The sequence below is a fragment of the Oryx dammah genome, unplaced genomic scaffold, assembly GCF_014754425.2.
Source record: "Oryx dammah isolate SB20612 unplaced genomic scaffold, SCBI_Odam_1.1 HiC_scaffold_4, whole genome shotgun sequence".
Lineage (NCBI taxonomy): Eukaryota > Metazoa > Chordata > Mammalia > Artiodactyla > Bovidae > Oryx > Oryx dammah.
Genome location: NW_024070188.1, coordinates 27,140,423 through 27,164,298, shown reverse-complemented (window position 1 = coordinate 27,164,298; position 23,876 = coordinate 27,140,423). Strand labels below are relative to the sequence as shown.

Below are 23,876 nucleotides of genomic sequence, written 5' to 3'. Positions count from 1 at the left end.
GTAAATCGTACTAAAGTGAACACTGGGGTGCGTGTATCTTTCTGAGGTATGGTTTTCTCCAGATATATGCCCAGGAGTGGGATTGCTAGGTCATATGGTAGCTCTGTTTTTAGTTTTTTAAGGAACCTCCATACTTTTCTCTGTAGTGGCTGTAACCAGCTTATGTTCCTCGCAATAGTGTGGAAGGGTTCCCTTTCCTCCACGTCCACTCTAGCATTTATTATTTGCAGACTTTTTGATGATGGCCATTCTCACTGGTGTGAGGTGACACCTCGTTGTAGTTTTGCTTTGCATTTCTCTAATAATTAGTGATGTTGAGCATCTTTTCATGCGCCTATTGACCATCTGTATGCCTTCTTTGGAGAAATGTCTATTTAGGTCTCCTATCCATTTTTTATTTTTGAGTTGTGAGCTGTTTGTATTTTGGAAGTTAATCCCTTGTTGGTCTCATCATTTGCAAATATTTTCTCCATTCTGTAGGTTGTGTTTTCATTTTGTTTATGGTTTGCCTTGCTGTGTAAAAGCTTGTAAGTTTGATTAGGTCCCAGTTGTTAATGTTTGTTCTTATTTCTATTGATTCGGGAGACTGACATAAGAAAGCATTGGTGCAACTTACAAGAAGATTGACAATATTAAATGTTACTGAATTTCAAAGCAACTGGATTCTCATGAACTACTCAGAGTAGAAAATTGTATAAAATTAGAAAACTCTTAGGCAATTTATTTTAAAGAGAAAATATATCTTGTGATGTAACAATTCCATTTCTAACTATTCCTTCTACAAAAGAAATGAAAATATATGTTCTCAACAAAACTTATACAAAAATGTTTCTAGTAGCAGGATTCATAGTAGCCCCAAACAGAAAGAACCCCAAATGTCCACCGACAGACATGACTAAATAGTGGTATAGTTATACAATGGAATATTATCAGAAATAAAAAGAAACAAGTTGATATATTCAATATGGGTAAATCTTAAAACATGACGTTGTGCCAAAGAATCCAGACACGAAAGAGTGCAAACTGCATGATTCTATTTAAATGGAATTCTGAAAAGACAAAACTAATATTTGGTGATAGAAAACAGAACAGCGGTTGCCTTTGTGAGTGTGGGGGTATTAACTAGAAAGGAGAAGGAGGGAATTTTCTGGAGTGATGAATTTGTCCTGTTTCTTGATTTGGGCTTTGTTATAAGGATATATGGGCTTCCCAGGTGGCTCAGTGCTAAGAATCTGCCTGCCAAAGCAGGAGACACAGGTTTGATCCCTGGGTTAGGAAGATCCCCTGGAGTAGGAAATGGCAACCCACCCAATATTCTTACTGGGAAAATTCCATGGACAGAGGAGCCTGGCAGGCTGCAGTCCATGGGGTTGCAAAGAGTTGGACACGACTGAGCACACACACGCGTGCTCCTAGAAAGTTCTCAGAGTCCTTTGAACTGTAAAGTTAAGATGTCTTCATACTGCTGCTTATGAGTTATGCCAGTAGATATTTAATCATACATTTACAACTAAAATATGGCACCTGCAGCTGAATTCAGTCAAATCTTGAACATCTTGCTTATAATTTAAGGTCTGCAGGTTTCCATTAATTTAGGTTAATCTTACAACCAAAAGAAAAGCTTGTTACATGTTAGCATTTTCTTGAAGGACCGGATCTTTCAAAGAGGGACTCCCAGGACCAACCAATGCATACAAGAGAATAAATGCAGAGGACAAGACCCGAGGAAGACAAAAGTCTGCAATGTTTAAAGTGTGTCTTCTTCCTCCTCAGTATTCCTTCTACCATACTCTGTGTCCATTTTCCCCTCCACAAGAGAGATCTTTTAAGAGCAATTTCATAGCTCAAAAATTCTACTTTTCATAAAACACTGGAGCACAGTTCAGCTGAGTTCTCTGCCACTCTGTAACGAGGATTGCTGCGTCTTCAGTTTCCAATTTCCTTTCTCCTGTTTCTCATTTCCATCTGAGAACTCACCAGAATGGTCTTTAATGTTCATATTCCTACCAGAATTCTGTTCATGATTACTTACACTCTTTATTCTAAGATGATGGAAGCTTTCCCTCAGTTCTCTTTTCCTTCTGAGCCCTCACTAGAATTGCCCTTAACCTTTTGTTTCTAGCACACACATCTTTCAGCCTCTACCTACTACCCAGTTCCGAAGCCCTTTCTGTGTTTTTAGGTGTTTGTTACTGCCACAGCCCACTTCTTGGTCTAAAGTATGTATTAGTTTGCTCAGGTTTCTGTAACAAAATACCATAAACTGGGTGGCTTGAATCACAGAAATTTATTTTCTCAGAGTTCTGGAGGCTGTGAAGTCCAAGATCAGTCTGGCAGAGTCAAGCTTTCTGTAAACACTGCCTTCCTGGGTAGCAGATGATTGCCTACTTGCTGTGTCCTCACATGGTGGGAAGAGAAAGGAGGAGAAAGAGGAGGGAGAAGGGAGCAGGGCGACAGAAGGGAGAGCCCGGGGCGCTTGCACTCTAGCACCTCTTCTTACTGGGACACCGATGTTATTGGATCAGGGCCCACCCATATGACCTCATTTAACCTTGGTTACGTCCACAAACACACCATCTCCAATACTGCCACACTGGAGATAAGGTCTTCAACATAACAATCAGGGGAGGACACAAACATCCAGTCCTTAATAGCGTGTGAAAAAAGTTCTGTGAGTCTGAAGAGCAGAAAGTGAAAAGTCAGAAGGAATGTGCTAAATATATGTTGTTTTAGGCCAGTATTTTCATTTCTTTCCCCTATGTTCTGTTCTCTCATTTAGATCAAATGAACAAATGTTCCTATTTTGTGTGTTGCTTGTCCAAGCTGTCTTTCTACTACCTGCTAGATAAATGCTATGTGAGGTTTTAATATAGATGCCCTCCTCTTGAAGAATCAAAGGAAAGATGGCTTCTAAAGAAGACGGCTAACTTGGCTTAATCTTTTACTCAAATACTGTTTGAACTATTTGTTCCTCTAGAGTGATATTATGACTTTGGAACCAAAAATATAAGATATGAACCTATTTTAAGAAAATAATGCCCCAAGGGAACCCTGTACACTGTTGGTGGGAGTGGAAATTGGTGCAGCCACTGTGAAAAAAGTATGGCATTTCCTCAAAAAACTAACAAATAGAAATACCATATGATCCAGCAATTCTACTCCTATCTATCCAGATAAAATGAAAATGCTAATTCAGAAAGATACATGCACCCCAATGTTCAGAGCAGCATTACTTTAAATTGCTGCGATATGGAAGCAACGTAAGTGTCCTTCAACAGAGGAATAGATAAAGATGGTGATATATATATGTATAATATATATCCCATTATGTATTATATATATAATGGGATAGTACTCAACCATAAAAAGAATGAGATTTTGCCATTTGCAACATGGTTAGACTTGGAGGACATTATGCTTAATGACTGAAGGCAAAAGGAGAAGGCGACAACAGAGGATGAGACGGTTGGATGGCATCACCAATTCAATGGACGTGATTTTGAGCAAACTCTGGGAGATAGTGAAGAAGAGGGAAGTCTGTCATGCTGCAGTCCATGGGGTGGCAAACAGTAGGACACCATTTAGCAACTGAACAACAATGCTTAATGAGATAGGTCAGACAGAGAAAGACAGAAACTGCAGGATATCACTTATATGTGGACTCTAAAAAATACAACACACTAGTAAATGTTAAAAAAAAGAAACTGACTCACAGATACAGAGAACTAGTGGTTAACAGTGAGGAAAGGAGAGGGATGGGGGAAGGGCATGATAGGAGTAGGGGATTAAGAGGTACAAACTACTCTATAAAATAAACAAGCTACAAGGATATACTGTATAACATAGGAAATAATAGTCACTATAACTATAAATGGAGTATAACCTTTAAAAATTATGATTCACTGTGTGTGGTACACCTGAAACTTACATAATATTGTACTTCAACTATACCTCAACAACAAATAAAAAAGAAATGCCTTTTTCTTATTCACAGAACACAAATATATAGGTTCATCTCCTTGTCCATACACAATTATGGCATATCAAGGAATCATATGTCAATGTACAAAACTGATGCTAATAACTCACCATATTATCTGCTGTGTTGGGCATCATGCCAGGTGCTGGGAGTGAAAGAATAAAACCCAGACCTTGTCCACAAAGAACTTACAGATGGCTAGGGATAGCCCGATACCTTCGAGCTATTTTCCCAGGAGTGATAAGGGGTTTGCACAGTCATCCACTTTCTCTTACCCAGGTGGCTGGTTAGAAAGGCAGCTGTGGTCAAAGAACTGTTCCCGAAGAACAGCTCTACCCTGTGTGTGTCACAGTGTTATAGAGTCTGTGTCAAGTGGTGAAGCAATATCTATTTTAAATAAGAGTTGAAGTTTAAAAACAAAAATTGTGATGTTGACTGCACTGGATCTTTGTTGTGGTTCACAGGCTTAGTTGTGGCATGTGGAATCTTTGTTCTCCAAGTAGGGGTCAAACCCAGGCCCCCTCCATTGGGAGCATGGAATCTTATCCATTGGACTACCAAGGAAGTCCCAGAGTTCAAATTTTATGCTGAATGCTTATGTCACTTAAACATTCTTCAGTTCACTCCATGATGACTTAAACCATTGGAATAACCATAGACGATTCATCAAGTAAATTGTAGGAGGGGGCAGCCAGGAACAACATAATGTCCTCATAAAAGAAACTTCCAGGACAACTCTTCCCACAAAACGCTGCCTATTTGCTTTTTCTAAAACATCTTTCTAAATTTCTTTCCTTTTTTTTTTTTTTTTAAAAAAAAAGGGTATCTCCCCTAGAGATGTTTAAAAAACTGTAATTTTGCTTCTGAGGTATTTGCAAGCCTTGCCTCTTTGGTTTTGTGACATCATAAGCATCCTAAATAAGATAACATACTGCAGCTCACAAGGAGACTCTGCATCTCTGCAGGACAAGTGTAATCTGAAAAGCTTCGAGGCACACGCATCAGATTTTAACACTAAAACTTGTTGTAACAAGAGTTTTTCCTACACTTAAAAAATCCACAGTGACACAAAGTCAATTAAATTTTATTACAACCAAGAATATAAAATAAATGCAATGTAATTCATTTCTAACAGTCATTTCAAGAAGGATGTCAGGAAAACTCAAAAGCGAGAAACACTTGGCTCCAAAGCTGCAAGCTTGTCCTGCACCCCGGGGAGCAGGCCCCGCTGGGGGGCAGCTGACTTTCAGTGCACACCTCACAGTGTGTGTGCAAAGCATACACAGTCATGTCTAAAGTCATACAAACAGGGATGCGTGCAGAAAAATGGCTGAAGAGAGAGACAAGAACAGGTACACTTCACATAGAGGAATTATGGGAAATACAAACTAGGCAGTTTAGAAAGGATATACTACATAACATATATAAAAAGTACTTTAAATTGTTGTTAAAAAGGACATCTTCAGTCCAGATTTTGTGTAATACTTTTAGTGTCTACACAGACAAGTTTTTAAAAAAATTAAATAGTATTAATTTACTAAATATTTAGGAGATAACAGTGCATTAAGGATTTTTTTTCATATAATACATACATATCACTCCTTCGCAGTGATAGCATAGAAGAGTAAGTATGGCCTTAGGTACAACACATTTTTAAAAAACCCTACAACAATGAACTTTGCCTTATGATATTTGTGACTATTCTTGAAGATTAAGGAAACCTAAACAGCTATGTTTTATATAAAATATTATTTATACTTGAATCCTTCAAGCTTCCTTTAGTCTGCCATTTCACTGCCTTTCTCCATTCCCCAGAAAGATAACATTACAGAGGTTAGGATTTGTAGTTTTCATAGACTATTCCTTCATTGTACAGTTTGTCACATACAAGCATTCCAAGCAGATTAAGCTGCAAGTCATATTGTTCAACTATTTTTTCTCTTCTCTTCAGCAGAGAAAACAGCATCATTATAGAGGCATACAACTAGCAGTTGCTTCTCCAGGAATGAGGCAGTGAACACGTAAGTAAATGTCATCCCTTTCCATTCTTAAATGTAAATTGTGTTTACAAGAGCGAGAGAGTAGTGCAGAAGGCCAAAATTCTAAGTACTAAAGTTTTAAAACCACACAGATATAAAAATATACATGTCCTTGGTTTCTGTATGTTCCTGCATGATCTACTTCAGCATACGGATTGTTTCAGCCTCATAGTGTCAGTACTGGCCGCCAGGCTGCCTTACCTGTGAGCTCAGCTGTCCTGAAACTCGAGAATACTTTTTCCTAAATACACACCTTACCAGAAAGCTAACTCAAAAACTGATTTGCAGTATGAAACGCAGAAAACCTTTGCTCTGATTCCTCCCTTCCTTTCAGTAACTTCCCCTGGTTTGGATGTCCACCCTGCATTCTCAGGGGACACCGATCGTAATAAATTTTTGAAGAGGAATGTCGTTATTTGGGGAACACAAAAGTAAATTTTAACCTCAAAAATCTTCACAGGTTTCCTTCAAGGGCCCACAGTTTTAGGGCCCATGACTATGTTAAAGGCTTTGTTCTCCTTCTACAAGGAAAAGGAAATTGTGAACCAAAATTATTTCAAAGGGTAATGGGCACCAGTGGGCATCACCAACTCTGAGGCAAGACCACAGGAGGAAAGGGCCAGCACCAGTGCAGTGGCCAGGAAGAGCCACGTGTGTAACGGGCATATCTGGCTAGACCCTGTGTGAAGAACACCGGGAACAACTGATGCAATCCCCACCAGTTTCTGTATCGCTTCTGCCACGAAAATTCACTGCATGCAAGGAAAGCAAGGTAGTCCTGTGATCATATAAGCACATATCACAAGGATTTATATCAACGAGTATTAAAGGGCATGATCTTTTGATTCATACACATATTTGGGTTTATCTTTTACTAAATGTATGCCCCTCTCAAGGGCAGGATCAGAGCTTCTCTTTTCACTGTAATTTCCTACAAACTCAACTTAGTTGAGCATGTTCTGCCTACAGGGGCCACCCAATTGTTGAAAGGCTGCTGTAAACATTTCAAATATATATTAATGACTGTGGTGATACTTAATTGTTGGTTTTTCTTGAAGGTAGATAAACAAAGAAACCTCTCTATGATGCTTGTTTATTATAGGGCAAGACTTGGGAGAATAACTCTCTTCAAGAGGGTTTAGAAGTAAACAAAGAGACCTCATGTTCTAGGATGGTTTCATTGATAAGCCTGTCATCCCAGGAAAGCTTCCTGTCATGGACTCAGTCATGAGCTCTTCAAGGACAGGAAGTATGTCTTGCCCTTCCCATCTCCCCCAGCATGACCTGGGCACAGGGGGAGGGTACCGTGAGGATCTGATGACACGGAGGCTTCAGGGCCCAGGACAGAACTTCACACAGGTGGCTACATTATACAGAGGGCTACTAGTTTCTCATTTTTAACAGCGGAAGCAGTAAATCACCATGGAGACAATCAAATTCCTTCCAGTGGAGCACGTCAACTGTTTCATCTTCAGTGTTCATCAGCGTCCCTCCACAGACTTTGTTATTAATAACATTATTATGCTGAGATCAGGAAGGTCCTTGCTGGCTACAGTATCACATCAATAGTGCAAAATGTATACTGGCTTCTGTCTAAAATCTTATTTTACTTGTGTATGGACCCAGAGTAGATAACCAGGTAGATAAGTTCACAAGGAAGAGTAAAAAAATGCATATAACTTGCATATAACAACGATCAGCTATTTCTTCTAGCTCAAGAAAACATTAAAACAAGGCTGGTGCTGCTAGTAGCATTTAGAAGAACACAAATTTCTTGCCCCTTACATTACAATGGAAGCTCTTAAGTCTTTACATTTCTGTGGGACCCTGGGGAGCTTCCTTATGCTGGCTAAGAAAAAACTCACTGGCTAAGAGCAAACTCAGCCTCTAATTCATAGATCATAGAAATGTAAATATGTACTTAGATAATAGAGTCGTATACTATCTGCCCATAGTTTAGGCACAAAATTATTGTTTTCTCCTAGGGGCAAAAGAAAGCATTCAGTGCAATGAAAAGATTCTTGATAGAATTAAGTTTCAGTAATAACAGCAAAATTATGCATACATCATACATACTTGAAACATGAACAAAACCTAAACTTTTAACATGCTTTAAAAATAGTAACTCTATGTCTAACACAAATACGAATAGAGAACACTGCTTTTTGTTTTAAAAGCAGATTAATTTGCAGGCTTCTATTTGAGTACCCTTGATTATGTAAGAAAGTTACTCAAGCTGACCGAGATGTGAAGAAACCAACAGTTCTTTAGAGAAGCCAGCTGTATGTACAATACACAAGAAAAGCTTTTCCTTCAAAGGGAAGCAATACATCCTGTGATCAGCATTACTCTTAAAGAAATCCAAGTGCAGTTAATACTCTCTTCAGTTTTCTGGTGCGGGTCACCAGAGGACTGTATTTCATCAAAGCTCTTAAAACCCTTTTTAAAGTAGACTTAAGCTACATGAAGTTTAAAATTATCATTCTTAATTACTGAATACTATTCAGAATAAGATGATTCTGGGAACTAAGTTCCATATGAAGGATTATATAAAAATTACCACGTTTTAGTTCTTCATAGCATAAAGCATAGTAACTGCAAAGATCTAGGCTGTTTTTGGTTGCAGGTTCCCACTGTCCCACCACTTGTCTTTTTATTAGACCTTCCCTGAAACTAGATAAATAAAAATGTAATAGTAAGGTACTTTGGGACAGTAACAGTTCTGGTTTAAGACTTCCATGAAACAAAAGAGTTGTATTCTGCGAAAACCACGTAGTGCTGTGAAAGGTGCATATCTACCTGTTGCTAGATCAGTTCATGAAGTATAAAACTATACACCACTGGAGTCTTGTTTCTAAAACATTAAAATCCTAATAAAAGAGCTCTGAAAAGAGAAATCATAGCGATTGCTACAGCATGAGAAAGGTGCACCAGGAAATCCTTCCCAAAGATGCTGAAGGTTACAGAAGTTAAGTGCTGGGATTAGATCAGACGCTTTATCAGAGAAGTCACAATGGAACACATGCAGGGAAAGGCTGTTGGGGAAACTTCACAAAAATCTTCTTTAAGTCACTAAAGAAGAGACATCAGTCAGTCTTGCAGAATGCTCCGTAGTTTTCCTCCTAAGTGGCTGGCAGCATCAGAGCCTGCAGTTTTGGTTCTCTTCAATGCAGACATCATATTGCTGGAGTCTGTGCTCTGGGCTGCGGCCGGTCAGTAGCGGTGGGCCTGGTGAGATGGGTGGTACTGTGTGCTCTGCTGAGACGAGGAGGAGTAGCCTAGTGTGCTCTGGGACTGAGAGGATCCCTGGACGCTGCTTTGGTAATTCAGGCGCGAGCTGGAGTGCTAGGAGAGGAAACAGGAAAAGGGGATGACCTATGGGGTGTGAGAGCAGCTCAAGATGTTCATCGCAATAGGACACAGAAGCTGTGGGTTCTGACCCATGGTAGCTGACAGCTAATTTCATGTGTCAGTACGTTTTGCTGATTTCACATCATAGCCTGCTACCACTGTTCTGGCATGCACGAAAACCGGCTGGATGTCTTTGGAAGATAAGCCACATGGGCAATAAGAAGTAGTGGGGAAATTGATGCTGACTAATTCTGGTTAGAGATTCTTTGCATAACTGAGATTTGCAAACAGGAAGAATCAATTTGGCATTTTGATCCAGTGGTGTTCATAATGTATACTGATGTGCTGTTAATTTTCTCATTATAAATAACAAAGCTGTGACTAAGAAATAGTTTTTAGGAAAGCGTTTCCTCAGGTAGAGGCTAGAGTAGCCTCAGCAGCACCACCTACCTGACAAAGCAAGACAAGGTAGCAGCAAATAGGTGCTTTTTTTTTTAATCAGCTTCAGATAACATTTAGAATTAAAAAAAAAAAAAAAAAAAAACTATGTGAAAATTCCCTCGAGAAGGCTGAGACAAATGTATTTCAATTCAGTGTATTTTTATTACCTTAAATGAAACATTCATCTTCATGGTATCAAGAACAAATATGAAAAAAAAACGTAAAAGAAAAATTCATCTATAGAAATAGAATATAGTGCTTGGTTAACTATAAGTGTTAACTGCAGCTGCGTCTTTGGCTGTGCCCAGAAGACTGGTTCTTCCTGTGAGCAAAGCATGACAAGATCCTATGTAATAAAGTTATTGTGAAAGTGTTAGTCACTCAGTCGTATCTGACTCTTTGTGACCCCACGGACTGTAGCCCGCCAGGCTCCTCTGCCCATAGGATTTCCCAAGCAAGAGTACTGGAGTGGGTTGCCATGCCCTCTTCCAGATCTTCCCAACCAAGGGATCAAACCCAGGTCTCCTGCATTGCAGGCAGATTCTTTACTGTCTGATCCACCAGGGAAGCCCAATAAAGCTATTACTTGGAGTTTAAAATGTAAATGACCTTGAGGTGGCATTGGTGCGTTTAATGAAGGACAAATCAGCAAGGCTGCCCCACTCAGTGCACGAGGCGCAGCCAAACTGGACTTGCAACATCTGGTCCAAGAAAACAGGGCAATAAGATAGTCTTGGTTAAAAATAATGCCACTTAATTCCTTCCTTTGTTACACAACTCTTAGTCATATTGTTGTAAGAAGCCTTGACAAATCCTAACAACATTTATTGTAAGTTTATTATGGAAAAAAAAAAGTTCTTTCCATTCACAATGCCTACAGTTGCTAGGCTGCCTATGACTGCTTTTACTTTAGCAGATTAGACTCTGCACAATAGCTCCTCCATACTGGGTAAAAAACAAATTTGGGAGAAGGAAATGGCAACCCATTCCAGTACTCTTGCCTAGAGAATCCCGTGGATAGAGGAGCCTGGTGGGTTATTGTCTATAGCTTCACAAAGAGTCGGACATGACTGAAGTGACTTAGCATGTATGCATGCATTGGAGAAGGAAATGGCAACCCGCTCCAGTACTCTTGCCTGGAGAATCCCAGGGACAGAGGAGCCTGGTGGGCTGCCATCTATGGGGTCGCACAGAGTCAGACACAACTGGAGCAACTTAGCAGCAGTGCTGATACTATGAGAGCTGCGAAGAGGTCTCTCATCCTCACCCTTCATGCTAATCTTTCCAACTAATTAGCTGAGAAAGCTATCCATGTCACAGAGATGCTGGTTTATTTTTAAGTAGACAGCTCAGTATGGACAAAGAAAAACATCTGAAGAACTCCTAGATTTGAAAGGAGTAAATACACTTAGTTAAGTAATCTGTCCATGATTGACTATAATCCGTCTAATATAATCAGAGACACCAAGATGCGCTAGTATATGATAAAGGTTTGTTGCTCATATAATACAATAGGAATAAACTAACGTTAGGGGGAAAACTGACTTTATAGTAAAATTCAAATATGTTTGTGACTACTACCCAAATAGCAAGCTGCTTTGCAGACCAAACTGATGCCTTGATTAGTTTAATTGGAACCAGTGGAAGTGCTATTATATACTTGGCTGCTTACAGGGAATCTTCCAAGAGAAGTTTTCAAAGTATTTGTGTTGAGATATTCAAAATGTAAAGCCAGTTTAAACAGCTATTTATTATGTCTTTCTTGTTAACGTCTCTCTGGTTTCCAGTTCCTAATCAGTGAGTTTATGTCTTCGTTGCCTGTGGTTTTGTTTTCTATTATCTCTCTCCTATGTGCTCCTTCTCCCCGTGAAGGACTGTGGTTCTAAACCTTTTTTTAAAGTTTTTTGTTTCCCTTCTTAGATCTTAAGTTTGTTACTACCTTGAAAACTCCCCCCCCCGCCCCCACCAATTTCCCTACAGTTTTCACCCGTATTTTTACCTGTCTCTCCAAACATCAATCCTTAGGGTTTCTTCCTTTAATTTCTTGAATGGTAATACAGTTGTAGTTTTTGTTTGAATCTCAACAAATGTATTTTCTTGTCTCAGAATTATTTCTTGTGAGATTTAACAGTTATTCCTGACAACTCTTTGTCCCTTTCTCTTCTGCCATGTGGCTATGTACTGATTATTTCCTCCCAGTAATGGCAAATCCTTCTGAAGAATGCTGCTTACTTTGTTCACAGTAAGGCACCATTCCTCTCCCTTTCAACTGCTTATCTAGGGGTCTTTTTCAGACCCAAACCTAACAGACAGCTGGAAGGGTAAAATGAGAAATGTTGAGGAGGAGCTGCCTACCTTACCTTCCTTCCTCAGGGTTGTAAGATAAACAAGAAACAAAATATCTTGCAATTACATGAAATGACAAAAATCTTCATTTTCATATAATGCCCTAGAAAGACTAGGACTGTAAAATCAAACTTTAGAGTTAAGTACTGCTTATTTCTAAAAGGATCAATTTTAAGTATTGTTGTCTAGCCACTCAGTTGTGTCTGACTCTTTGTGACCCCCATGGACTGCAGCCCACCAGCTCCTCTGTTCATGGGATTTTCCCGGCAAGAATACTAGAGTAGGCTGTCATTTCCTTCTCCAGGAGAATCTTCACGACCCAAGGATGGAACCTGCATCTCTTGCTTGGCAAGTGGATTCTTTACCACTGAGCTACCTGGCAAGTCCGTATGTATACTTACCATTTCATAAAATGTATTGCTAAAAAAAGAGACAACAGGCTCAAAATGGAGTCATTTGTGTTAAGCCCATGTAATCAAACTGAAACTTAATACCTAACCTAAGTGCAGTTTCAGCCCCTCCCAGGAATTTACTCTTCCCCAGTCAGTCTGCAGTCTCCACTCAGCACTTGAGAAGTAATCTACCTGGCCGGCTCCTGCAGTCCCCAGAGGAAGGTGCCCTGGCCTGACATGATCAGCTCTCTGCTAAAGTAACATCCTGTCCCACCTCCTTCTACCTATAGAAGTCCGGAAGTCTTTCATTTTGTACAGCTCTTCAGAGCCTTTTTCTATATGCTAGATGAGCTGAGACCTGATACATGAATCACTGAACACAGCCAATGAGACCTTTTAAAATTTGCTCAGTTGAATTTTGTTTTCTAACGGTGTGTCAACATGAAAAAGTACAACATTGAGGGGGAGTACCTGATAATCTGAGGGCATAACAGGCCCACCCGAGTTTGTGCCTGAAGGCCCCAGCCGCGGTTTCTTGTTGGGAGGCACCTGGTTAAGGCCGGAGTCCTGGCTATGCTGGAGCCCTGCTCCGGCCGGCCCGGCTCCTGCACCTCCTGCAGTCCCGTTGGTCTGGGTGCTGTTCTGCTGCTGTGGGGGTGCCTGCGGGGGGGCAGCTGCCTGCTGTGGAGGGGCTGTGGGCTGCTGATGTTGGTTCTGCTGCTGTTGCTGGTTCTTATGAAAAGAGAGAAAAAAAGGCAAGCTTGGTATGGAACGAAATCACGCCTGTCATTGTAGGATATGCATATGAGACTGTCAGCCAACCTGGGGAGAGACCTATGTGGGACACCAAAGTGACTGGCATGCCTGGAGAATGGAGCAGCCAGGGAATACAGCACCCCCAAAGCTGAGTACAGAGCCCCAAAGAGGACTCGTTCTCTGAAGTTCATTTAGATTGCACAGTAATCCTCCCTGTCAGGGACAGACATTCCACTGAAGACACAGGCCCAGAGGAAAGAGCAACTCCTTGAAATAGCTCTCTAACAGTCTTTTCAGTCAATTTGGAAAAAGAAGGGCTATGTGGGGAGGAGTCAGTACAATCAAAGCAGAGTGATGCTTTAAAAGCAGCATGCATAAAATGATGGCAATGATACTGAACAAACAAAAGCAAGAATTAAGAATCGGGGAATAAAATAGACTGTAAAACAAATCAGGAAGTTCATTTATCTGCGGATGCATATTTCAAACTGCAGAGTACATCTACAATAAAGTAAATACACAATTAAATAAAATGCAGTTAAATATATAGGAATTACTACATTTATCCTTTCCTAAGTGCAATTTATACCTTGTCACCTTTTTCTTCAGGTTCATCTTCATTAAGGAATTCTCGTTTGGGGTATGGAATCTGGCAGCCAGCAAACACACTACAAATCATTGAAGGAAAAAAAAAAATACACATGTCATGACCTAAAATCTATAATATGATTGACCTTGTGCATTTAAAATTCCATTTTTTTTTTTAAATTTCCTACTCTTCATCTGTGGCTGGTATGCCTCTCAACACAGTTTAAGCAGTAAGAAAAGAACAATCTGTCATCTAAGTTTTACACTACTGTAACTGCCACTTTCAATAACAAATCTTAAAACTGCGTTTAGCTAGGTGACATATGTAACACAGAAATTTCTCCACACAAACTTCATCAGCACTAAAAAGAGCTGACTATGTATTTGCTTCAACAATGAAAGTAATTTTTTTCTCAAGAAAAGCTGTACCTCTAATATCAGTAAGTCCAAGCACAATTTATATCTGTGGGTATAATAAGGATGGGGAAATGGAGAAGTATAATAAGGCAGCAGAGACAGAATTTTAAAAGCTCAGTTCCCTACTGGTTTGGTGTAAACTGTTCTGGCTGACCGATCTATAATAAAAGTCCCATCTGTTCTCAGCTTTAGTTTTTGTCTGTAAAACTGACTAATGATCATTCCGTAAACTTGTTTTCATTCACACCTCTTTACAGCTTTGCCTGTTTCAAAGTACAGGACCTCTCGACTAGTTTTTCCCTGAGGTGGTATTAACCAAGGAAATAAAAAACTCGAGTAACAAGTGCTTCCCTTGCCTTTAGCCACCACCGCACACCTTCACCCTGGAGCAAAGTGCACAGAAAAGGACGGTTACATACTCTAATGTCGGCAAGGGGTCCTCCTGAAAATAGGGATCCTGCAGAGCCTGCTCGGAGGTAATTCTCTTGGTTGGATCCATCGTAAGGAGTTTCTGAAGCTAGAATAACACATAAGAAATTGACAGCACAGGGAAGTTTGCTTCCAGGTGAATGTTTTGACTGTGTTAATGTCTAACAGAATTAACATCAAGTGCCAGTTTATTAATACACTACACACATTTATGTGAAACTGACAGAAATGATTAGCAGTAAAGCCATTTTAGAATTTTTTTTTTTTTTCCTACTGGTAAACCACTGGAAACAAGGCTAAAAGTCAAGGGTGATATCTCAAAGAAAAAAGATTGAATTTTGCCCACCAGTTTCCTTTTTTTCTTGAAGAGGAGGAAGAGCTAGGACAGTTTCACAGTAAGCGGGGTGGGGCAAGAGCTGTGCTAAGGATCGCCTTCCCACTCTGGAGAGATGCACCTACCAAAAGGAATACTTTGCTGTCAGGCTTGACTTTGTGTTTCTCCATGTACTTTATGAGGCTACTGTTGGCGTACCTGCAAAGACATGACATCCACACACTATTGAGGACATTCACACAATTGACATCTTTCAATGGAAGGTTCCAAGGTTGGTTTTCCTATGAGGTATGTATTCATTTAAGCCATTGTTTTGTTTTGTTTTCTGATTAAAAAGGAACACAAAACCAAATGTTGGTAAATGTGTAAAAAATAAGAATTGTTACACACTGCATGTAAGAGTTTATACTGTTAGAATTACTTTGGAAAATAATAATGCATTAACCATTAGAGCTGAAAATGTGACTATCCTATGATCCAGCAATTCCTTCCTATGTACATATTCTGTATCAGGATATCAACTGCTCAGGCTGAGGGGTGAGTAAATGGGTATTCACTTTATTATTCTAAATAGACTACATATTTTCATTATGTATATTCGTTGCTACATATGAAATATTTCAAATTTAAAAGGTCAAGAAACAGGTAATATATGTTTATGGTAAAAAATTTAGAGAATATAAAAAAGTATAAAGAAACATTTGAAAACACTCATAATCGAGCTAGGAAGCAATTTAAAAAACTTATCATCAAGATATTTGATAATTTTCCTTTGGCATTTCTTCTGTGCATGCATATATATACACACAAAGAGGTATTTCTGTTTTTATAAAATTGGAATCATAGTATATCTAAGTTGTCCTTAATGTGGTTTTATAAGCGTTTTCTCTTGCCAAACGCTCTTTACGCTTTTTATTTGTACTGGTTGAACATTTTCTACTGTTACTAATGACACTTGTTTCACAACACTTAGAAAGTACAGATCCTTGTAGGAAAATCTGGTACACATTCAGGGGGACAGGACTGCATGGCAGGTGAGAATCAGAGGCCCCTCCCAGACCCTGACTCAGTTATTTACCAGTTGTGCGATTTTGGGCAGTTAACCTCTATGAAAGCCTTTAGGTGCCTCATCTTAGCTATGTGTGGCTGCTTTGATGCTTTTTCAGGATAAAGTCTTAGACTTATTAAGTCAAAGGGTAAGTACATGCCAAAGCCTTTTGTGTGTGCTCTAGAACTTGCTACATGAACCTGGCCCTCAGACCAGCACCATGGGCACCGGAAAGCCTGCACTAGGCATGCAGGTTCGGTTCAGTTCAGTTGCTCAGTCATGCCCGACTCTTTGCGACCCCATGAATCGCAGCACGCCAGGCCTCCCTGTCCATCACCAACTCCCAGAGTTTACTTAGACTCACGCCCATCGAGTCAGTGATGCCATCCAGCTATCTCATCCTCTGTTGTCCCCTTCTCTTCCTGCCCCCAATCCCTACCAACATCAGAGTCTTTTCCAATGAGTCAACATGAGGTGGCCAAAGTACTGGAGTTTCAGCTTTAGCATCATTCCTTCCAAAGAAATCCCAGGGCTGATCTTCAGAATGGACTGGTTGAATCTCCCTGCAGTCCAAGGGACTCTCAAGTCTTCTCCAACACCACAGTTCAAAAGCATCAATTCTGCAGCGCTCAGCTTTCTTCACACTCCAACTCTCACATCCATGCATGACCACTGGAAAAACCATAGCCTTGACTAGACGGACCTTTGTTGGCAAAGTAATGTCTCTGCTTTTAAATATGCTATCTAGGTTGGTTATAACTCTTCTTCCAAGGAGTAAGCGTCTTTTAATTTCATGGCTGCAATCACCATCTGCAGTGATTTTGGAGCCCCAAAAAGATAAAGTCTGACACTGTTTCCACTGTTTCCCCATCTATTTGCCATGAAGTGATAGGACCAGATGCCATGATCTTCATTTTCTGAATGCTGAGCTTTAAGCCAACTTCTTCACTCTCCTCTTTCACTTTCATCAAGAGGCTTTTGAGTTCCTCTTCACTTTTTGCCATAAGGGTGGTGTCATCTGCATATCTGAGGTTATTGACATTTCTCCCGGCAATCTTGATTCCAGCTTGTGCTTCTTCCAGCCCAGCGTTTCTCATGATGTACTCTGCATAGAAGTTAAATAAGCAGGGTGACAATATACAGCCTTGACGTACTCCTTTTCCTATTTTGGAACCAGTCTGTTGTTCCATGTCCAGGTCTAACTGTATAGGTTTCTCAAGAGGCAGGTCAGGTGGTCTGGTATTCCCACCTCTTGAAGAATTTTCCACAGTTTATTGGGATCCACACAGTCAAAGGCTTTGGCATAGTCAATCAAGCAGAAATAGATGTTTTTCTGGAACTCTCTTGCTTTTTCCATGATCCAGTGGATGTTGGCAATTTGATCTCTGGTTCCTCTGCCTTTTCTAAAACCAGCTTGAACATCAGGAAGTTCACGGTTCACGTACTGCTGAAGCCTGGCTTGGAGAATTTTGAGTATTACTTTACTAGCGTGTGAGGTGAGTGCAATTGTGCGGTAGTTGAGCATTATTTGGCATTGCCTTTCTTTGGGATTGGAATGAAAGCTGATCTTTTCCAGTCCTGTGGCCACTGCTGAGTTTTCCAAATTTGCTGGCATACTGAGTGCAGCACTTTCACAGCATCATCTTTCAGGATTTGAAACAGCTCAACTGGAATTCCATCACCTCCACTATCTTTGTTCATACTGATGCTTTCTAAGGCCCACTTGACTTCACATTCCAGGATGTCTGGCTCTAGGTGAGTGATCACACTATCGTGATTATCTTGGTCTTGAAGATCTTTTTTGTATAGTTCTTCTGTGTGTTCTTGCCACCTCTTCTTAATATCTTCTGCTTCTGTGAGGTCCATACCATTTCTGTCCTTTATCGAGCCCATCTTTGCATGAAATGTTCCCTTGGTATCTAATTTTCTTGAAGAGATCTCTGGTCTTTCTCATTCTGTTCTTTTCCTCTATTTCTTTGCACTGATCGCTGAAGAAGGCTTTCTTATCTCTTCTTGCTATTCTTTGGAACTCTGCATTCAGATGCTTATATCTTTCCTTTTCTCCTTTGCTTTTCACCTCTCTTCTTTTCACAGCTATTTGTAAGGCCTCCCCAGACAGCCATTTTCCTTTTTTGCATTTCTTTTCCACGGGGATGGTCTTGATCACTGTCTCCTGTACAATGTCACGAACCTCATTCCATAGTTCATCAGGCACTCTATCTATCAGATCTAGACCCTTAAATCTATTTCTCACTTCCACTGTATAATCATACGGGATTTGATTTAGGTCATACCTGAATGGTCTAGCATTTTTCCCTACTTTCTTCAATTTCAGTCTGAATTTGGCAATAAGGAGTTCATGATCTGAGCCACAGTCAGCTCCCGGTCTTGTTTCTGCTGACTGTATAGAGCTTTTCCATCTTTGGCTGCAAAGAATATAATCAATCTGATTTCGGTGTTGACCATCTGGTGATGTCCATGTGTAGAGTCTTCTCTTGTGTTGTTGGAAGAGGGTGTTTGCTATGACCAGTGGGTTCTCTTGGCAAAACTCTATTAGCCTTTGCCCTGCTTCATTTCATATTCCAAGGCCAAATTTGCCTGTTACTCCAGGTGTTTCTTGACTTCCTATTTTTGCCTTCCAGTCCCCTATAATGAAAAGGACATCTTTTTTGGGTATGAGTTCTAAAAGGTCTTGTAGGTCTTTATGGAACCGTTCAACTTCAGCTTCTTCAGTGTTACTGGTTGGGGCATAGACTTGGATTACTGTGATACTGAATAGTTTGCCTTGGAAACAAACAGAGACCATTCTGTGCAGGTACTCAGGCCCTATTCCAGATTCTGAATCAGAATCTGCATCTTTAACAAGGTCTCCAGGTGATCTGTGGAATGTCTGAGATTCCACAGACAGAATGTCTGAGAAGCATTCATTCTCCCCAGTAGCTATAAGTAAGAATGCCCATTTTATTATACCCTACCAACACCAGGTATTTTTAAGAAAATCTTTGCCATGTATATTAATTTAAAAATTATTTTCCTCCAATACCAGGAATATTTTTTTGGCAAGGTAACCATTAAGTTTATTGATGGTTAAATGAAATTTTAATGTTTATGTAGAAATGGAGTCTGTCAACATAGTTTTGGTCTTTATGTTGTATCAACTGATTTCTTGAGTTAAGTCTTGATTCTAAGGTTGTTTCTATCATAATGTAAAAGGTCTTGAAGTTGAAAAATCCTATTGCTCGATTCCCATTGTGGTTTCTTATTTTTCGTAGTGTTACAAATAGGGTAAATTGTCATTTTCTGTATTATCCTCTTCTAGATTTACTACAATTTAGGAGCTGAACAATTTTAAAACTCTCTATATACATTATAAAGCATTTTATCAGCATGTTTATTCAAACATTCAATTTTTTAAAGTCAACTTATTTATTTCCTTTTAATTCTGTTCTCACCTTGCCTTCTAATGAGCTAATAAGAGCTGACACTTTGGAAAGATTACAGAAAAAATTCTATTGTTACCCTTCACAGTTCACATCAAGAGTAATTTTTTTGGTTCTTTTTATCTGATATAATGAAAACAAGTTATTTGTTTAATTTTTAATGTCATTTGTAATAATATCATCTGGAATTTTTTATTATACTTTAGTGACTTGAATGTAAACTGGATTATATTTAGCTAATTTTTAATAAATTTCTTTTTGTGTTATGTATTAGCAGGCAGATTTTATATGGATAAAATTGTTTGCTTAGAAAGTATGGGCTCTTATCTTTGAACTTTTTCTGTTACTTTACTAAACTTCATTTATCTTTCTAAATTTCTCTCCTATTATTTCCGGTTATTGTAAATACTATCATTTTATGTAAAACTCTTCCTTTGGCCTTTAAATACTAAGATGAAATGTTGTGTCTTAATTAATTTTCTCTTTTATATTACCAGCTTATCTTCAATTACTTGAACCACTTTCATTTAATACCCATTTGACAAGTAACTAATGAACATGCACTATACACTAGGCCCTGGAGATGCCTGCAATGGTGTATAAAATAGGCACGATCCATATTCTAGAGGGAAAGGCAGATAAGTGTTCAAAAGCCAACTGTTGAGCAAAGTGATGTGTGCTGAGAGAAGCAGCTCAGGATATGCCACCGGATTGCAGAGGGGAAGCATCTGACTAGAAGGACAAGGGGAGACCTCATCAGGATAGAAAGGATAAACAGGAGTTATCTGATGAAATGGGTGGGAGGATGGTATCAATACGTCCCAAACTCAGGGAACAGCATGTGTAAAAATCCAGGGGTCCAAGAACGCTCAGGGGTTTTGAGGATCTTAAAGAAATTTATGATGTGCAGCCCACAGAGTACAAAGTGGACAGAGGTTTAGGAGATAAATTTGGTGATGTAGACGCCCAGGCTTTTGTAAGCCATATTTAAAAACGGAAAGCAGCATGAAGACTGACATGCTCAGATGTGCTTTTGGTGATGACTGCAGAACAGGCAGTGAGTCAGAATGAAAACTGAAGGTAGAAATACCACTTATGAAGCCAATGCAGGATCCCAGGTGAGAGAGAGGGTAGTAGTCTTGGTCTATAATAGTGGCAGGGTAGATGGAGAGAAATACAGAGATCTGAAGGATATTGAAACAAAGAATTTACTAGATTTGCTAATCGTTTGGACACTAGGGGATAAAATGGAAGACAGTGAGAGAGGAGAAGGATTAGGGACATCTTTAAGGTCTTTAGCTTGAACAATTAGGTAAATCATGGAGCCATTTCCTAAGATAAGAAATACAGTGGGAGGAAAAGTTTAGGAGGACAGATGATGAGCTCAGTTTGGGATACGTATTTTGAAGTATTTATGGGACACTCAATTTGGGATTCCAAAAAGCAGTTAAATACAAGGGTCTGAAACTTGGAAAGGAAATCGGAGTAGAATGTATAAACTGGGAACCATCAGCATAACTGATGGTGCGCTGTAGCCATCAAAATCACAGAGACTGTCTAGGGAAATGTCTAGGGTGAGAAGAGAGCCCAATTCAGACACCTGAGCAATGTCAGCGCTCTGTTTAGGAGCTGCAAGGAGGCAAGGACCTCTACCTAGAACTGTGTGAAAGAGAGGCCCAAAATGATCAGTGCCATTCGCTGCTGCTTTATGATGTCTGCTTTTGTTCCTACAAGCCATTCCTGTCCTGAAATTTTTCTGTTACGTTTCCCAAACGAGACTCTCTTCCACCTTTTCTTCTAGGTGCATGTATTTATAACAAACTCCTCTCAGTTCCACTCAGCATACACATCCCCACCAGTTAGTTTTACTCAGATCCTAGCCATGTGTTCCTCCTGCCACCCTTACTGGTTGCCTAGCCCAGCATTTCAGACACAACTCATGACACAGATAAAGACAAAACTACCATTAAGGCCTTGAACTGAGCCCCTTTCCAAGCTAAACAGAAGAGACTTTTAAACTATCTATTGACCCTTAAATTCTTAAAAGTTTTTAAATAAATATTTGCCTAAGCCTGGCATATACATTAACAACATTTGAAATATCTTCTTTAAATCATAAACATAATTAATATACTAACATCTAAGTTTCTGGTTTAAACAATAATCTATCTGGTTTTTAGAAGGATTCATTTAAATATTCCCGCTGGATTTTACTTGTATATAATATGGTATTACTTACGTTGTTCTTCTAAAGTCTTTCTGAAGCGTTGGGTATTCTGGCATCTTTCTAATATCTTCCCAGTCTTTATCTTAGGCAAAAAAAATATTGAATGTTGTTACAGGAAATAATGTTACTTATCAAAAATCTAGTTATTTTAGCTTAAAAATATACATAAAAATACTTGAAATATCCTTTTCAAAAAGAATGTTTTTGAAATATGACTCAAGTATTATTTTGAAAAAAAAAAAAATAAATTACCTGCAGGAAATCCCATGACACTAAATATTCGGTCTAGTTGATCATGATGAAAAGGATTGCTTGTTTTTATATCTTCCTGACGACAGTGAAAAATAGGTTCTGAAGTCAACAGTTCAGCAAATATGCAACCTATTGCCCATATATCTATGAAGGAAGAAAAACAAGTTTTTGTACATATTTATTATATTTCTTTGGTTATAATTTCTTGGTATAATCACAACCTACATATAAAAAATTTTTTCAAGGTAGGGCAGATGGATAAAATAGGTAAAAGAGCTTAAGAGGTACAAACTTCCAAGGATGTTACAGGGATGAAACGTACACGAAGGGAATAAAGTCAATGGTATTGTAATAACTTTACAATGGTGACAGATGGTAACTAGACTTACTGTGATGATTATTTTGTAATGTATAAAAATTATATATGTCATATACCTTGACATAATACTGCATATTAAGTATAACTTTTAAAAAGAAAAGAATCCCCCAAATAAATTTTAAAAAACTTTTTAGTGAATACAGTAAGTATATTAAGAAAACATATATATGATATGAAATAGCTATATCATTGGGCTTCTCTGGTGGCTCAGACAGTAAAGAATCTGCCTGCAATGTGGGAGACCTGGGTTTGATCCTGGGGTTGGAAAGATCTCCTGGAGGAGGGCATGGCAACACATTCCAGTATTCTTGCCTGCAGAATCCCCATGGACAGAGGAGCCTGGAGGGCTACAGTCCATGGGGTCACAAAGAGTTGGACACGACTGAGCACTGAACACGGCACAGCTATACCATCACGTAACAGACTGAGAGTCAAATAAAAAACATTTACTTGTACATTTCCTGATCAAGATAAACTTGGGGAACTCAACTCAGCAAACAATGAATTTTCTTCACATTCAGGCAAAAGCCTTTCTAACCACTATTAGTAATTTAATTACTGAAGCAGTCAACTGATAATCTAATCCAAGGCGTAACACTCAAGATGTGATAGAATAAAATAATATCATGATCAGGTACGGTGATATGTTTCTTTAAAGCAATCAAATACATAATGACTAGAATTTCTGAGTTGTCAGTCTAGACAGTACAGATTACACAAAATAATTTGGAAAAACTCAACTTTTGTCTGAAAGATACCAGCTTCAGTGTTTTCAAGAAGTGGTAAGGTCTGCTGCTGCTGCTGCTAACTTGCTTCAGTCATGTCCGACTCTGTGCGATACCACAGACGGCCACCCACCAGGCTCCTCCATCCCTGGGATTCTCCAGGCAAGAATACTGGAGTGAGTTGCCATTTCCTTCTCTAACGCATGCATGCATGCTAAGTTGCTTCAGTCGTGTCCGACTCTGTGCGACCCTATGGACAGCAGCCCACCAGGCTCCTCTGTCCACAGGATTCTCGAGGCAAGAATACTGGAGTGGGTTGCCATTTCTAGAAGCTGATAAATACAAGTATATACAAGCACTGCATGACACCAGTAAAGAGAAGTGATCTGAACATACTTAGATGCTGCCCCAACTCCACCATGCCAAGATAAATTGAGGCATCTTTCAGAGTTTTATTAACTACTTCAAATAACCAGTTAAAGATGATTCTACTTGGATTTTACAGATTGAAAAACTATAATAGAGTTTTAATCTAGATTCTAAGACTGTAATATTTATAATGCTTTGCCAAATGTACATGCGAATTAATTTTTGTGAGATATATATTCATACTTGCCCACTTAATGCCACTTAGTATTTTTAAAGTTAATAACACAGAGACTATGGGACAGCATAGAAAAGTAGTGTTTAGAAGTCTTCTAAACATAGGAATCACATTCTGTAGACAAGCTGT

At 39.2% G+C, this 23,876-nt stretch overlaps 1 protein-coding gene across 4 annotated transcripts in view; it reads right to left on the bottom strand.

Annotated features, from left to right (window-relative positions):
- Nucleotides 1-5,047: 5,047 nt before the first annotated feature.
- CDK19 (cyclin dependent kinase 19) overlaps nucleotides 5,048-23,876 on the bottom strand; it is a 171,289-nt gene continuing 152,460 nt past the window's right edge. For all 4 annotated transcript variants that reach the window (XM_040238493.1, XM_040238494.1, XM_040238495.1 and 1 more), the window contains 7 exons: nucleotides 22,040-22,183; nucleotides 21,800-21,869; nucleotides 15,198-15,270; nucleotides 14,729-14,826; nucleotides 13,894-13,972; nucleotides 13,020-13,280; nucleotides 5,048-9,363 (listed from right to left, as the gene is read on the bottom strand). In XM_040238493.1, the coding sequence (XP_040094427.1) occupies nucleotides 9,232-9,363; nucleotides 13,020-13,280; nucleotides 13,894-13,972; nucleotides 14,729-14,826; nucleotides 15,198-15,270; nucleotides 21,800-21,869; nucleotides 22,040-22,183 (857 nt within the window). In that variant the 3' untranslated portion in view covers nucleotides 5,048-9,231. The remainder of the gene's footprint in view (nucleotides 9,364-13,019; nucleotides 13,281-13,893; nucleotides 13,973-14,728; nucleotides 14,827-15,197; nucleotides 15,271-21,799; nucleotides 21,870-22,039; nucleotides 22,184-23,876) is intronic.